Genomic DNA, 17,652 nt, shown 5'->3' with positions numbered 1-17,652 from the left:
TTATGGCTGAAATGAATTTGAAAAAGATAATGCCTCAAAACATACTTTAAGAAATCAAACATATCAAAAGTATACCCACCTTGACACTGATAGGTGCCAACAAAGAAGCCGAATGACACGCATCCTCTTCCCCCAGAGGAAATAGTAGAAAACAATGGAGAGTTACGAGAACATTCTGGTCAAATTTGCATCCAGGTATGGCTGCTTAGCTGTTCCACTTAACCAAAGGGAATTCTTGCTGTCTTCTTTCTGTGGGGCAGGTGTGTGCCCACTATTTAATTGTGCACACATAAGGTGCTTACCTGCATCTTGATAAATGGAAGCACTGGAAGGATGTTAGCCAAGGAGGGGGGCAATACACATGCTTCCATGTCAAAGCAAGCAATGGACAAAAATCAACCCACTGCAAATTCAGCATCAGTACATTATGTATGTATTACCATCTGGCTCAATGAAAACAGAACTGCTCACTCCAAGACATCAGTTAAAAGGTGCTGGTCAAAATATTTTTATACCATCTATGTGATATAACCTGATGTTTCCTTTCCTATAGAATATCTTCTTTGCAATAACTGTCTTTCAAGATTCACCATCCCTTATGGTATATGTCAGAAGTCCCAAAATGATGGCTGAAATATGTGACTTTCAGATGTGATTTGTTTTCTCTCTACTGTATTGTCCCCATGGTACTTTTGAGAAGACTATTCAAACAAAAATCCAGATTTCTACTTTATCTTCATCTGGTAACACTGGGTCTACCTTGCTTCATGGCAACCACCGGCTGGAGAAGAACTGTCTCACTGAGATAGGGCAAGCACTCTGCAACAGCCCAGTCCCCACCATGCCTTACTGCCTCCCCAGTACTGAGGCTGAGAGTCAGTTGCCAATATCATTCTGTTTCCACTGCTGTTTTTCTCACAGGAGAGTTAGGAATAAAATTAATACTTGTACTTACATTTCTACCGAAAGTGGAAAAGCTAAAGAAACAGGGTGTCAGATGTTTTAAGAAAAATGGAAAAGAGGATATTTTTCTATGAGAATGAAGAATATTTCTACATGTCCAATTGCAAAAAAGTATGTTTCTGCTGAAGTAACGTAACTTAACAAGCCATTGTGAAACTACTGGCCAATTCTCTCACTTATGATATCTTCCTGTCCATATTAGGCATTTGAATTTCTAATGCCTGATTTATATAACATTTATGGATATGCCACCAACCAAAAGATACAGAGGCAGTGAAGAAGCAAACAAAAATGGGAGTTCTGTAAATTACTACATTTTTACCTATATGAATTAACTTCACATTTAAATATACCATGCCATCAATTCTAAATATGCTTGTTGAAAAAAACCAAAAAACAACAAAAAAGGAAAGCATAAATAAATAAATAAATATGCTTGCTGAGCGCCAGCTATACATAACAGGTACTGCATATTCAGTATTACAAGGATGAAGATGAACAAAACAGTTCTTACTCTCTAGGAGCTTGCATTTGGGAGTGGGAAGGGATGGGGAAGAAGGAATAGAGAGGTATGTAAGTTACTCTCCTAGAAAGGCAAATTAAGACAGTTACAATTTCTAAAGGATAAGATAAAAAGGAGACAGTAAACCAAGAAATTTTAGGGAGTGTTGTGGGAACAGTAAGTCACACAGCGTACCTGCAGTATAGTGTACATATGGTAAGAAAGGTAGAAGAGAAAGCTGTAGTAGTTGGGATCATGTTATTGACAGACTTCACTGCTAAGTTGATGCGTTTGTCTTTAACAAAGTGGGTATTAGGGAAGTTCCAAGTGAAGTAGGAATAACACTTGTCATTGGAGCCAAAGCAAATAGGCTGGTTACATTACATAAGAAATAATAAATTACAGAAAACAAAATTACTCCTATAAGCTATCTGAGCTTATAGCTCAGATATAAGCTTCTACATAAGGTAGATAAGCTAGCTGCTTCTATAAGCATAGATACATGAGTGGTTTTCTAGAGAAAACCCCACTGCTCTTGTACAATAATCGATTCAATACTCTTGTCAATTTTTTTTTTTTTTTTTTTGTGGTACGCGGGCCTCTCACTGTTTTGGCCTCTCCCATTGCAGAGCACAGGCTCAGTGGCCATGGCTCACGGGCCTAGCCGCTCCGCGGCATGTGGGATCTTCCCGGACCGGGGCACAAACCCCTGTCCCCTGCATCGGCAGGCGGACTCTCAACCACTGCGCCACCAGGGAAGCCCTCTTGTCAAATTTTTAAGCTTCTGTGATTAAACAGAAATGTCAACCAATCTAATAAGTAATAAATGAGAGCCCATGTGTATAGCTACTCTTTGCTTCTTGAGAGGTCAAGATAGTTTCAGAGGTGATCAAATGAGTCACATTGTTCCAGGACCACAGAATTTAGTAAACACACACCTCTGCACATGCACACACAACATACTCAATAACGGAGGATATGCCATCCTAGAACTTATGAGGGCCTTCATAAAGGGGGTGTTGTAGTTAAGGAAAAAGAAAGTGCCAGGTTACAGACTTGGAAAACCAAGTTTTAGCCTTGTTCTGCCATCAAGTAAGTGAGCAAGTCATTTCTCTTCTTTCAGCCTCAGAAACTTCACCTGTAAAATGAAGGGACTCAACAGGAATGAGCTCTATGGTCTCTTCAACCTCTTGCCTAATATCAAGAATTTCAATTCGCAGCCTTCAAGTGTGAAATGACAGGCAGCCTGTGTGCGCTGAAGCATTTACAAAAAGAACAAACCAAATAAAAAAGTTCCTGGTGCTGAAATATTGAAGATCTCACATAAAAATCCAGTTTTCTCACTTCTCTTGAAACCCCAGAAAATCTGGCAACACAAGATCCAAATCCCCAGATGGCCAGTCTGCTGTGGTTGAGCAGGTGCCGCCTCCCCTTTAACAGGACCTACCTTGTTTTCCAGTTTGCCACAGTCTCCACCCTCTGCCTCACACATGTGTCACCTGTCCGACTCTGAGTGACCACTGCCATACACATAGGAGGCATCCCCTCTATTTATTCACTCTACAGATATATGAGCCATGCACTGAACTAGATGCTGTAAAAGAAAAAAAAAAATTAGACATGCCTAGTCAAGAAATAGGAAGTCACTATCAGAAACAATAGATCTGAGAGTGGGATTTCAAGTCATGGTGGAAGAAATTATTTTAATTCTTCAAATACCAAAGGAAAGGGATCTATAATCTAGATCAATATTGTCAAAAACAAGAATATGAATATTTGGTAAAAAATTCAAGCTTCTTAAGTAGAAGATTCAAAGTCAGGTTTTTCCCTACATAATAAACCATTAAGTCTACAGGTTCTTCGTAGGATCACAAATGCAGATTCCTGCTAGCAGGCTGAGGGCTGTCCATAACTGCAGAAGCTCAGCCTCAGTCACGAGGATGCTCCTTGACTACAGTCTGATGTGAAAGCAATAGAGCCTGAGATCAGATCGGTCACTGAGGTGCAAAAGCATAAATACCTAGGTACAGAGGAGGACAGTGGACTAAGGTCTTAACTCTTAGTCATGTGTGGACCATGAACCATCAGTCTGGCCACTCTAGCTCTCCAAGACACACCACAGTTCTTTACTCTGTCCGAATTCTATCATGCAGGATTTTCCAGGAAACAAGATTTGCCTTTTTCATTTCATTTGTCATCTCCCTTGACAGTTCACCACTGTGATGTGTCGTGTTGGCTCTTAAGCACCTGTCACCCTCTGAGGATGTCTATGTAAAGGATGCCATTAGTAGTGTTCCTTCATTGTTAGAAATTAGGCAAGGATAGAAGTGGCAGAATGATGACAATATATGAAAGTCACAATTTATAACAGCAAAAGACAGCCTAAATACCCATCAACAGAGACCTGGTAAGTTAAATTATGGTAAAGACATAAAATAAAACATTCTACAGCTATAAAAGAGGATGGGATGGAATGCTATTGAGGAATAAAAAGGGAACAAACTATCGATACACATACCAACTTGGATAAATGTCAAGGGAATGACACCAAGTGAAAAAAGCCAAAACACCAGTCCCCAAAGGTTACATACTATATGACTTCATTTATATAGCATTCTTTAAATGATAAAATTACAGAGATGGAGAACAGATTAGTGGTTGCCTAGGGTTAGAGATGGGGCGGTGGGAGGGGGAGGAAGATGGGGGTGGATACGCAAACCTACACACGTGATAAACTGTACAGAAACAGACCCACACAGTATATATTCCATGCCATCAAAAGAACAGAAATACAGATAAATTTCTAAAAATTATCAGTAAAGCTTCTTACAATAAGAAGGTACCTTTGGAAAACTAAAGAGGAGGAAAGAGAAGAGGGGGAGAAGAGGGAGAGGGGAGTAGGGGTGGGGGGATGAGAATGGGAATGTTCTATGTGACCAGAATGACCTCTAAGACATACTACAAAGCAAAAAACAAAAAACACCATAGTAGTGTGTGTAGCACTCTACCATTTGGGTAAACTGAAACAAAAATGTTAATGCTTATCCACAGAATTTTTCTGAAAGGACACAAAAGAAACAGTCAACACTGGTTGCCTCTACAGATGGGATAGTAGGAGGCTGAGGACTTGGATGGAAGGGAGGAGATGTTACTATACATACTCTTGAACCTTCTGAATTTCATACCATATGAATGTATTACTTGTTCATAAAAATTACTATTTTCTTTTTGAATATATGACAAGGCAAATCAATGCTTCAGTGCCTTTGTTCATACATGTGGTCTGGCAACAGCTTTCCATTACTACTCATCCCCTCCTGGGTACTTATTAATGAGCCTTTCTACCTAAGTGATTCTCTTAAGCCTCCATACTAGTTCTGAAGATCAGTTTCACTGGTTACCTGAAAATGCTTCTAAATTATTACTCTTCCAACCTACACTCACTGCACTATTTCATATGGTCTAGCTCAGTTATAGTAGCTGACTATAAAAGGTGACAATTATCTTCAAGCCAAGTGAAAATTTTTAATTTTAAAAGCTTATATGAGAACAAGTGACAGCTACCAATTTTTGAGCTTGATACTGTGCCAAGCAGCTTTACAAGCATTATCTCAATTTACTCCTCACAGAAATCTTTAATAGGTGAGTTTTGTTATTTTTATTTTATAGATGAGGAAACTGGAGCTCAGATAGGGTAAATAATTTGATTAACGTCACATAGGTTCTAAGAAAGGAACCTGAACCTGTATTAGGGTCTGTCAATACTAGAAATGAGGAATCATTCTTCTATAGCCTAGTAAAATGCATCTCAGTTTTGGTAACTCTAAACTCCATCTGAAACAGCTGTATGGTCTCTTTGTAGCTGACAACCTGCTGCTTTTACAGTGCTAGCAGTAAGCTGGCTCTAGACGTCTATTATTACCAAAATACCTGCACCTTGTGTAGTTAGGAAGATAAAACACTAAACAAAAAGCTGAGGTGCCTCCAAAGTAATAAATTTTTAGACAATTCAATTCAGAATTTAATACGTGGTCTCCAGATGAGATGGCACTTACTCTGATCTGTACAATCAACAATCAAATTATTTCACAAGACATGAATCCAACCAGAAAATTTAAGGTTTTATCTTTATCCAAAAAAACTTCTGAATTAACTATTGATATCTTAATCAAATTTGAACTTCTGGAAAATTATGTGAATCAAGTAAGTGTCAACAAGCAGACTACCGTGTATTATTAATGGCTTTTGATCTCTGTTTCAGTCACAACACATTTTGAATACGCCAGCTTAACCCTAAATAAAAGATTCCCAAATAGAAAAATTTCTGCATCTCATCTACCACATTACTTGCACGGGAGTTTATAAGTAGAGTTGAATTGCTGAAGTGAGAGGTTTTACATTTAGTTTAAAAGATCTGAAACATTAAAGATAACTGGAACTTTCCCCAACATCGGACTATTTTGTATTAAGACACAGATACCACAAAAGATTTTAAACTTAATATGTTTAAAATAAAAATTAAAAAACACGTACCAAGCAGCTTTCTGAGATAAGGAAAACAATGTTAATAAATAACAGTAAAATGCTACCAAATAAATGCAACCCAAGTTTGGTCCTCTGTATTCCAAGGACATCTCTTAATAAACTTAAAGTATTTGTGTTATCAAGGCAATTTCTAACCACACCAAATTTCTCCAAGATATTCCTGATCTTTTTCTTCTATTCTGCTTCTAGCAATAATGTAAATTTAAGAATTTCTTAACAGCAAAGTCAAATATCAACTGACTATTACTTTCTTTTTGGTGCCTGATCTTTTTTTCATTAATCTCCTTTCATCGAGGTTATGTGTTATACCAAGTAGGCAACATTCTATGTTCATCGCCTAAGGTCATGTTAATCTGTATCTTCTAAAAATCAGCAGAGGCTATTTCTGACCCTGTTCATTTTCCCTCCCCCCTCTTGGCATAAGATCGCAGACACAAAGCCATGGCTGCAAGGCAAAGCATGACAGATTTAAAGGGATTCCTGGGTGATTAACACTTCTCATTTCGTTGGCATTCTGAATACTGTCAGTCAGAACATAAAAAGGTTAAGAAAACTGAAGTAAAACACTCTCTCTAAGAACATATATACCTCCTGAACTAAAGAACACATTCTGGAAATTTTGTTTTTTGATGAGAATGGACATTTGGTAGATTCAGTAATTAGTAAGTTGGTCTTTGTATAAATGATAATTCTATTGACCATCCTGTGATGTACCTTAATTCAACATAGGAGAGGCGGCTGAGAAAGGTCACTATATAGAAATGTCTTGTCGGCCAATAAGTGATCAAAGTAGCTTGTTAAACACTACAATCACCAGAAGTTACTTAATGTAGCAAATTATACATTCAGTATTGACTTGTTAATAACATAAAGCCTCTTACATGTAAACATTCAGAATTGCAGCAAAGATAAAAAAAAGTACAGAGTCATCAGAATTTCCCATTAGTCTTCAGCACTATAATTTCAAGCTCTTGAACCCAAAACTGATACTATTTGAATGGTAATAAATATAATAAACAATAAATATTATCTCTATTCACACAGTATTTCATGTAGGTCATAAAACTAAAAGGTTTTTATTTGTAGCCCAAAAGTAAACGTTTCAAAATATTCAAGCCTTTTGTAAACAAATTTACAGCTTACTGAGTTAAATTACATAGTGGGAATGATGTTTGAGAAAGAAGTCTCTTCTCTGTCTTCTCTCATGCTGGAAATAACTTTTTTTTTCTTTGCAGAATGAAAAAGGGAAAAGAGCTCCTTTTCTGTTTTTAAACAGGAACGATATTTGGGTTTTAGCTCTGCATATTTCTAGGCTCCACCTGGTACCATTCACAAGAGAGGAAATTCTATGCAGAAGGCCATGCTTCTGGCAAGAACCTGAAAACTTGACAGGCTTAAAGGCTGCCTACCAGAGCACTCTGCATCGCCATACTCCTGCCCTGCAATCTTGACTTAAAAAATCAACAATTCAAGGTTAGCAGTGAGGCAACAAGCTCCCAAGCTTCATGGAGTACATCAGTTTTGTCTACCAGGAGTCAAAGCCAGATCAGGGAAAAATCAAAACATAACAGAACGTGAAGGGAGAAAGTAAGAAGAGGAAGGAAAGAAAAGAGGGAGGAGCAGAGAAAGGATCCAAAAAATAAAGAAAACAAATAAAACATCATGATACAGAACAGATGTGCTCCAGGGAACTGAGGAATATTTGAAATTGTCTCTACTAGTCTTCAAGACACCAAGATAGAGAAAGAAATCAGCTATAAAACAAAGGTAAGTGTTGTGAACATCACTGAGCCTTGTGTTTACAACATGAATTATGGAATCATTGAGCTACATAATATTGAATGGAAAAGAGGTTTTGGGATGTTCAATTAGCATGTAATTAGAACACACCATATTAAAAAAGCAATAAAAATAAAATTAAGAAAACAAGAGAAAGGGGCTCATGCTGTACAGCCCATGAATCTCATTGGCTTTATCATGAAAGTTTATTTTTTTTAATCCTAGTACAATCAACTACCAGTTACATACAGTAAAAAAACAAAAACAGCCACAAAGCAATGATGATAGAGATAGTCTGCGACACTGTACAGTGGAGGAAACGTTGTCTGTTGGAGTCCTCCGGCAGATCTCCACCTGGCTTCGGCAGTTAAGCTATCAATCCCTCCCTCCCCAAAGTAGTTAAAAAGAAAAATTAATGTCTTGCTTGGGTAGAGCAAGATCCTAATACCTCTTGGGGACACTGGAGAACTTTAAAAAACTAAAGCAGTAGAAACAAAACAAAAACTGAAATGTGGAAGCAAGGTGACACACAACGAAGCTCCATGAGGCGTTGGCTTCAGACCACCTCAAAGCGAACCACCTGGAAAGAAAAGAAAAGGCTGTCACAGCAAGAAGGAACAGACAGAAAATTCAGCAGACCTTAGTCTCTCTCATCACTCCACTCCTTACCAAATCTATAGAATCCAAGCTTTTCTTAAGTCTTATATTTTTATAAGTAAGCCAGGTTGCAGAAAATTGCTTCCTTTTCTAATACCCTGTATTGCAAATGCTGGCAACTAGCACATACTTACTCTTTTAGAACCAGAAAACAATACAAGAAGAGAAGCATTTTTAGCAAAGCATGCTGTCTTCTTTATCTCAAACTCTTCAAAACAACAAACAGTAGGCTATTTATATGACTGTGTACCCTTACCTTAGAGGAGTAATGACTCCATTCAAAAACTAAGTCTCATATATATTTGGTTCGATTGAGGGCTTTTTCAGCCAGGTGACCACTTTCATCTGTGATCTTCTCCCAATCAGTCTGTCCGACCACAAAACCTATGGCCCTTTTCCTATCTGCATCCTTCTTTTCTTCCAGGTCTGCCCATCTCACCTAAAAAGAACACAGCATTAGGCTGGGCTTTAGAAAAAATAAGTACGCAAAGAGCCTCTTAGCTTTCTGAATAGTCTAATGGGTAGGATAACTAATTTAAAGCCAGGAGGTTAAAAAATTAGAAGTTAACTGTGGAGAATTGAAGAAAGCCATATACCATAAGTTACAGAAAGAAAACTCTCTAGTCAATCACCAAGTCCTAACCACTCCAGCTCCTGAACAGTTCAGCCCTCAGTTCAGTCCTATCCCCTTCCCCCTCCTGTCACTCCTTTTCAGTTCACTGGCCTCATTTTTTTTACCTAAGGAAAAGCACTAACCTCTACCTAGTCTTCCTATCTTCATTCACACTCCCTCCGATCCACTCTGCCAGAGGAATAGTCCTAAAATACACACAGCTTTAAATCTGTGCCCTACCTACAGAATAAAATCCAAGCACACAGGTCCCTCTGGATCTGGCCCTGTCTATTCTCCTGCAGCATCTCTGGGCAGTACCTACGGCACTTTATACAGCAACACAAAATTACTTCCAGCTCTCAGAGCACACTGGGCCATTTCTCATCTCCGTAAGGCTGCACAAACTAGTCTCTCTTCCTGAAACGTCTTTGTTCTAACCTGGTCCACCTGGCATGAGTCTAGTCATCAACCCTTGCTTTATCCCTCTTGTCCTTTGCCAATCAAATAATTAATCATTGCTTCCCTGGAGTTACTTCTGGATTTTGACATGTCTAGTTTTGAACTTCCATACTATATTGCAATTATCCACTTACAGATCTCTCTTCCCTAACAGACTATATACACCCTAGATCAAAGACTAAGTTGTTGTTTTTTTCTTTTTTTAAAAACTTATTTATTTTTGGCTGCATTGGGTCTTCGTTGCTACGCGCGGGCTTTCTCTAGTTGCGGCGAGCAGGGGCTACTCTTCATTGCAGCGCGTGGGCTTCTCACTACAGTGGCTTCTCTTGTTGCAGAGCACGGGCTCTAGGCACCCGGGCTTCAGTCGTCTCAGCACCTGGGCTCAGTTGTTGTGGCTCACAGGCTTAGTTGCTCCGGCATGTGGGATCTTCCCAGACCAGGGATCGAAACCATGTCCCCTGCATTGGCAGGCGGATTCTTAACCACTGCGCCACCAGGGAAGTCCCGAAAGACTAAGTTTTATTTGTCTCCACATAATAAATTTTTTTGAAATTTATCCTTAGATTACTTTCATTTATGAGATGAACAGACCAAGAGACAGGCTCAGTTGATAGCATTTATGGCAAGATTATAACTACAAATATATAGATCAGGGATATTTTCTATTGGTATTCTGATAATTTTAAAATATGGATTCTTACATGTTATAGTAGTAATTTAAAAAATATAAGCAGATATACCCTCTAAAACATGAAATACTTAAAAGAGACTATGAAACTGTGGTTTGCAATACCTAGTACCAAAGTCTGCAGAGATTGTATTTTAAATATGGCTTGTGATTTATTGTGATTGTGATCTGTGACAAGGAAAGGGAACCAGAGCATGCTCAACCATGCTGCACCTGGAAATGTGTAATTGCTCTTAGAGGTACACTGACCCTCCCTATTATCATTTAGAGGAATGGTAATCAAATGACTAGGCTTCTTCTCCCCCCCACCCCCCACTGTTTTTAGCAACCAGTTAGCCAAAGATAAGATACACAGTAACAGCTGTGGGGGAAAACTGATAACACCTGACTCTTTTTAAAGTAGATTTTTTTTGTGGGTAGAAAACCTATGACTCAATTTCTTTCATGGGCCTCAGTAAAAAGTTATTTTAATAAACAATGTGGGCTTCTGTGTACCAAGATCTCTGGGCCTTCTGCCCATTAATGCTGATGTATTTATTTTGACAGATTCATGCACCCCTCTCTCAGCTCTCCCTGGGATCAAGGGTATACATTTTAGCAAAAGATGACTGTGGTTAAGGGGAATGAAGAACGGATGGATGGATGGACAGATGGATTGTGGCCACTGAACAAAAAAAAGGTAACCAGTCCACAGTACTTCCTTAGCACAGAGTTAAACACACTAATCAATCTTGCCCTGAGTAAACTAACAGCTAATTTTTAAATCTGTAGTTTAAATTCTAAGTCTTTAAAACCGATGCTATATCAACATTATTTATTTACATGTCAGGCTCCTCCAGTGGAGGTCCACTCCTTAAGTGGGCCTCCAATTGCACAGACCTGACACACAGACATACAACGCTGCAGAAGGAATGAATAATTACCCAAAACACTAAAAATATATGGAGCAAAATAATGACTTTCAACTAGAAATAGCTTCTTAAATGTCAGTGTCCCTCCTAATCTTCCTAGAGATACTTTTACTGAGATTTACAATCTCAATTTTTTGCCATTTATCTTAACTGTAAAAAGAAAAAAAAGTTATAATAAAGAAAACTCTTGACCAATACGCAAAAGTTTCAGATACATGTATTTTATCCGTTGTCACCAAAAATATTTCTGAAATGTACGAGTTCAGCAAACAAGAGAAATGTTCACTTTTCCACAGTTATCAAAGAAACACAAATTAAAGTCCATTTTATACCCAACTAAGCAAGTGGAAATTTAAAAAAATAAATTATATTTTAAAACCTAGACATTTTGGTAAAATTCTAATATCAACTCTACAGAACTACCTTTGTGTTACAGTGTAAATTAATCCCAGAAGCCTGCCCAATATTTATAAAAAGCTGAATTATAGAAATCAAGAGATCCCAGGAGGGCTTCCCTGGTGGTGCAGTGGTTGAGAGTCCACCTGCTGATGCAGGGGACACTGGTTCGTGCCCCGGTCCAGGAGGATCCCACATGCCGCGGAGCGGCTGGGCCCGTGAGCCATGGCCGCTGAGCCTGCGCGTCCGGAGCCTGTGCTCCGCAACGGGAGAGGCCACAACAGTGAGAGGCCCACGTAACGCAAAAAAAAAAAAAAAAAAGAGAGAGACCCCCCCAGGAAAGGAATGAGTAATGAGTCCTGCATTCCTGGCTACCTGTAGGATTTCCTTGTGCTCTGATGTTGATTTTGGTAAATGGTTTGAGTGTTAAAAACTATTTGAAGCTGATTCACTTTGATATAAAGTAGAAACTAACACACCATTGTAAAGCAATTATACTCCAATAAAAATGTTAAAAAAAATTACTATCTCCTCAAGAAAAAAAAAGCTATTTGAAATGAGGGTGGGAGGCAGGGAGGAGAGTGAAAAGAGGAGCCACAAGAATTAGGATGTGAACCGCTCATGCTCTTTGTCCACCCAGCTTACAAAGTAAATTACATGGGATCACATACTCCTGATTGAAGAGAGTAACAGTTACCTGACTAAAAATGAACTAGAGAAAAATATTTCTCATTTGGAATTATTCACTGTTACACCAAATTATTATGCCCAAGGAAGAGCTGTTTCTACTTTTCTGTTGCCCCAACCTTAAAACTGGAATAAGAGGTATCAAGACAAGTAGTCCCTGCGTGGAGCTGGGCACACACAGAAGGCCACTAACTAGGTCTCAAGACACAGACATGGGCAGGTCTAGGGACTGTCTGCAGTATTTGAAAGAGCTTTGAAACCTGGAGTCCTTTGTAATGGTATCCACTGTAATGAAGTTTTACTGGCATTTTTATTCTCTTAATAAATATCCTTTTAATACTGAATTACTAAGAGAATTCATAAAAAAGAAATGATGTGTAATGATGATGAAATTATTATTAACTTCATTCTTACTTAGAGAAATGAAAAATGAGATACCATTTTTTTTTCACCGATTAGATTGTCAAAAGTTAAAAAGTTCAATAACAGCACTGCTGGTGCAAGTGTGGAAAAACAGGCATTTCCTTACATGTGGGTGTATAAATAGATGCAACCTTTTTGGAAAACAATCTCACAATATCTGTCAGAATGATAAATCATATTCTATGAGCTTGCAGCTTTAAGACTAAAAATATTCCCTAGAGAGATACTGTCAAAAAGATGCCAAGATGTATGCATATGACTTTCACCAGAGTATTATATTAGCAATAAAATGAAAACAGCATAAGCATCCACTGATAAGGGACTGGATAAATAACTGATTATTCAGCCAAACAATGGCACACTAGGCAGGCATTTAAAAAGAACGGTAGGGAATTCCCTGGCAGTCCAGTAGTTAGGACTCTGCTTTCACTGCCAAGGACCGGGGTTCAATCCCTGGTCAGGAAACTAAGATCTTGTAAGCTGCGTGGCACAGACAAAAAAATAAATAAATAAAAAGAACTGTAGGTTTGTATATACTTAAATAGAAAGATCAAGACAGACTAGCTGGAAAAGGTTTATGTAAATCATATGTAATATGATCCCTCTTACTTTATTTTGTTTTAAAGGATATATACAATTATCACTTTTATTGAATTTGACATCTACGTGGAAGACTTATCCAACATCCTGGCTTCATTACTCTGCTCCCTATCACAGCAAAGCTTCTTCAAAAAGTTATCTACATTTGCTGTTCTGCACTTCCTCATTTCCTATTCTTCTACCATCTGCTCCAAATTGGCTTCTGTCCTTCAACTCTCTAAGAAAGCTTGACTTTCTTTGATCAAACATCAACAATCTCCATGTTGCCAAATCCAATGGCTATTTCTCTTTTCTCAATTTACTTGTCTTCCCTGTATCATTTAACAATGGAGTATTCTTTACTTCTTAAAACATTTACCTCTATCTGAACTTCTAAATTTTGGAGACCTGAGTCCTATTATCACTTCTAACTTAACTGGTACCTCCCTGAACTTCTGATTTTTCACTCCCAAGCTTACATCTCCCCTACTTTTCACTAACTCAGTAAATGGCACCACATATATGGAATGCTTATGGCCAGAACCCTGAAGAGTCACCTTTGATTTCATCCATCCTGGACCCTCTACATCTAATCCATTAAGAAGTCCCATAGATTCTCTTTAATACTCTACTTTGCACCTGGCTCTTTTGCCCCATGACAAAATGGCACAAGCAGCCATTCCAAACTCCTTTAAGGTGGACAACATGCTAGCCACGTGAGGTTCTGTTCTCCATTTTTTAAGTTACTTGTACATTTTGATCTGATCATTTGTAAGGACTCTTTTTCTTAATGTGTAATATGATACAGTATAAACCAAACCACTCTAAAAAAACAGCATTCATATGATTATCTGACTATAACTTTCTAAAACCAGATGCCTAAACGGGCCCTTTATCTGTTGGTAGTTATTGACAGTCTCTTACCCTCTTCTTCCCAGGCTCAGAAGCACGAGTGTCATAATCATCAGGGAGCTGAAGATAATCCTCCATTCTGCTGGCAATAGCCTCCCAGTCACGTTTCCTTTTAGTACCAGTTCTCAAGCCATCCAACTTGTCTGAGGGACAAACACAGAGCCGCAGCATTAAGGAAGAGTGTGAGCTGGCACACGACACAAAAACAAGGGAAAAGAAGGCTGGAACACTGTCAGAGGGCACATCCGCATTTGTGAGAGCAGCATCACTTGTAGATCCAAACTATCTTCTTGGCTGAGATAATATCGAGTTCTGTGCAATTTCCATTGTTTATCTGGTGTTCATACTGGCAGCCTTTATATTACTATGTTGGTTTAAGTAACAAATATGGGCAGAACAAGAGAAGGCACTTGTTTCCTGGCCTCCTTATCCTCCCACCCCACCTAAAATCACAACACTTCAGCTCTCATGTTCTGATGAAAATGCAACATTGGGTTTTTCTAAGAGCAATTTCTTCCATTCTTTTTTTTCTTTAACACAATATTAACACCACCCATTAGATGTGCAGTCATGTGTGTATCGTATTATATGAAAAGCAGGTAGTACAAGAACTTAATGAGCCAAGCTAACGTTCAGAAAGGTTTTAGATTAACAGTTTCTTGGGATTTTGACCACTGTGAGACGATTCGTCATGAGAATGTTTATGAGTAAGTTGATTATACAAATCACCACTTTCTTTGGTTATACTGTGAAGTGCTGTTGACCATCCTGAGGCTAAGGGCTAGTCAGCCAAAGTGGCTGGACCTGAATTTCCTTTCTGAATCCTCAATCTGAGAGGCTTTCCAAAAGCCCCAAACTGTAATCAATTAAATGAACAGGGATTGCTGATTCAGAAATTATTAGATATGAGTTTAGGTGTCTTCAAGAACACACGATGAAAATGTGTGGGTTTTTTTATTGGTTAATTCTGATTTTGAATTCTACATGTGAAATATTATGAGTTATACATATACATATATATAATATATATATATTATATATACATATATATGCACTACATTGAAGCACTAAATTTTTGGATCATCTGCAGTTATAAACACACTATTATTACGTAGACCAATAAAGGAAAACCTAAACACTTCAGAAACACACAATAACCACACTTCATTTAAGTCCATAAAGGGTGCAGAGTGTATATATAATAGAAACCTTTTAGGCATCAAGGTGGAGAGAACTTGACATGAAAAGAAAAGTACAATGGAAGCAGGAGGGAAGGTGAGTTTATGCTTCAAATGTAAAAGTTATACACACAACTAACTGTGCATACCATACAGGCCTCAAAAACCAGGAAGATATTGCATACTTGGCAAAGCTTTTATTTCCTACGTTCCTCCCCCCATAAAAGCAATATTATTGAAATATCAGCAAGGCAAACTACAACACTTTACAAAACCCAAGAAATTTTTATCATATCACTTTGGAAAATTTTTAACACGGATTGAGTTCAACAGAAACAGTCTTCTAATCTCCTCTGTAAATCACATGCTTACCAAATGGCTCTAACCTACATGTATATGACAGGCCATACTATACAAGATCTTAAAGAAGTGACACCTTGATTGCACAGGGACATAAAATATGGTATTAGAAAACCAACAAAGTCCCACAAACAGTAAAACTGTTCTCAGTTCAACAGTGTACAGTATTAGCAGAAGAGTAAGCAGCTCCAATACACTTATTGAATAAACCTCAAAGGATTTCCAAACTTAATAAGATCAACTTCCACATTAACATACTTCAAAGGAAAATTTCGTATTTCAACTCTAAGAATAGAACATGGCCAGGCAGCAATACAGAAGGGCAGTGAGAAAACTGCAAGAACTTTTCCTCATACACTGGGTGTATGACAGGAGTTACACACCAGGAGTCCCATATTTGCAACATGGAAGTTCAGAAGAGCAAGTATTTCTAGTCTGAACACCCTTGTTTGTAATGTTTAATTTGAAATTTTATTGTGCACATGTTTAAAGTTTCCTTCTTGGGGCTGAAGAAAGGTTCATACCTCTTCCACATGGCATCCTGGAAACCCAAACACACAGATGTATGGCATAAGGTGAAGGAAGAGGAATCTGGGGTATTTGTTAGTTACAGAAGACGACTGGTGTCCAACACACTCATACTAATGATTTTCAGAGGTTTGAATTTCAAAAGGTGAAGTTTTAAGATGAAGATGAAAGTATAAATATCCAACTTGGCAGGTCACAGAATTTTACCACGTCTTCAAAACAGTATATATTATTATTACAGCACAACAGAAAAAAAATTTTAGATATATCTATGTATTTTCTAAACATAAATGATAGTTCTGAAAATTTGATCACAGTGAACACACAAGGGTTACGTGCCTATACAAATAATAATTGCATTCCAACTGTGAAGAGATGAAACCGCCTGACATGTAGAAGGCCAGTACACAATAACTCATGAGCAGAGACAAATGACACTGAGATGAGAAAAGCAAAAGTACTCGATATGAAGAAGCCTAAATTAGGATGACAACAGTCTCAAATATTCTTTTGGTTTTTCAGTTTGAGAAACCAAAATCATGTCAGTGGAATTTAAGTAGCTTGAATGCTGAATCCCAGCATTTGATGTGGCATGTAACACCCACCCTTGCATTAGGGTGCCTGTGTCCCAGCTGGAAAGGAGCCATTCAGGTGCTACTGAAGGTGGGCCACAGGCAGTCTTCAACAACTCCATGACACCCATGCCAGATGAAGCTCAGGCCAGTTCTGAATTTTTCTAAAATTACACCACTTCCAATTTAACACTCACACATAGGCTGAACTGTATACTGTACTTAATGAACACAGATCGAGACTCTACAATGAGATTTAACAGCTCTTTGAAAGATTATAGGTAAGTATTTTCTCACTGGCAGACTCATTTGTAAATCAAAATTCCTCAGTTACAGATTCAGCTTGTCTAGCTCAACGTATGACACTGCTAAAGCTTAGTATGTTTCCACCCAGCATAATCATGTTACCAAGAGTAATTTAAGAAATGTTGGTAAAATACTCAGAAAAATAAATTGTACCTGCTAATCAAATCTACTGAATTTGCTATGACAGGAAGGCAACATAAATAGGCTAATTCTCAAATGAAGAGCCTCATGTTTCAGGCTCTTCTTCTTTTTCTCAATTGGCTCCATGGGCCAATCTCAAAGAAGCAAGCACTTTCAGGAATGCTCACACTCCACCTGCCTTTCTCTAAAGATGATATAGCTCTCAAGATAACACAGTGGTGCAAGAGGCAAGTCATTATAGGAAACATCACTGTCACAAACAAAAACCCAACTGCAAACATTTAAGAATTTATTTCCTAGATTCATTACTAGATCTTCAGTGCCTTTAATTGAAATGGTTTATTTAACAGTTCTATTTCTGGATCACCGTCTAACATTCTGCCTTTAAAATGGACTGAATTTATATAAAATGTATTTTCTGAGAAGCAAATAGTAGATAGGCCAGAATTTTTT

General features: G+C 38.0%; 1 protein-coding gene across 3 annotated transcripts in view; it reads right to left on the bottom strand.

The window, feature by feature from the left end:
- Nucleotides 1-7,976: 7,976 nt before the first annotated feature.
- Nucleotides 7,977-17,652, bottom strand: part of YLPM1 (YLP motif containing 1) — a 66,529-nt gene continuing 56,853 nt past the window's right edge. For 2 of the 3 annotated variants that reach the window (XM_029237747.1, XM_029237748.1), the window contains exons 19-21: nt 14,127-14,257; nt 8,703-8,885; nt 7,977-8,369 (exon numbers count right to left, since the gene is read on the bottom strand). In XM_029237747.1, the coding sequence (XP_029093580.1) occupies nt 8,739-8,885; nt 14,127-14,257 (278 nt within the window). In that variant the 3' untranslated portion in view covers nt 7,977-8,369; nt 8,703-8,738. Of the gene's footprint in view, nt 8,370-8,702; nt 8,886-14,126; nt 14,258-17,652 lie in introns of those variants that run through there. The other variant, XR_003795890.1, reaches the window with a different exon arrangement.

The sequence above is a fragment of the Monodon monoceros genome, unplaced genomic scaffold (assembly GCF_005190385.1).
Source record: "Monodon monoceros isolate NGI ecotype Baffin Bay Population unplaced genomic scaffold, NGI_Narwhal_1 Super_Scaffold_21, whole genome shotgun sequence".
Classification (NCBI taxonomy): domain Eukaryota; kingdom Metazoa; phylum Chordata; class Mammalia; order Artiodactyla; family Monodontidae; genus Monodon; species Monodon monoceros.
The sequence above is the reverse complement of the archived record's forward strand: the minus strand, read 5'-3'. Positions and strand labels throughout refer to the sequence as shown.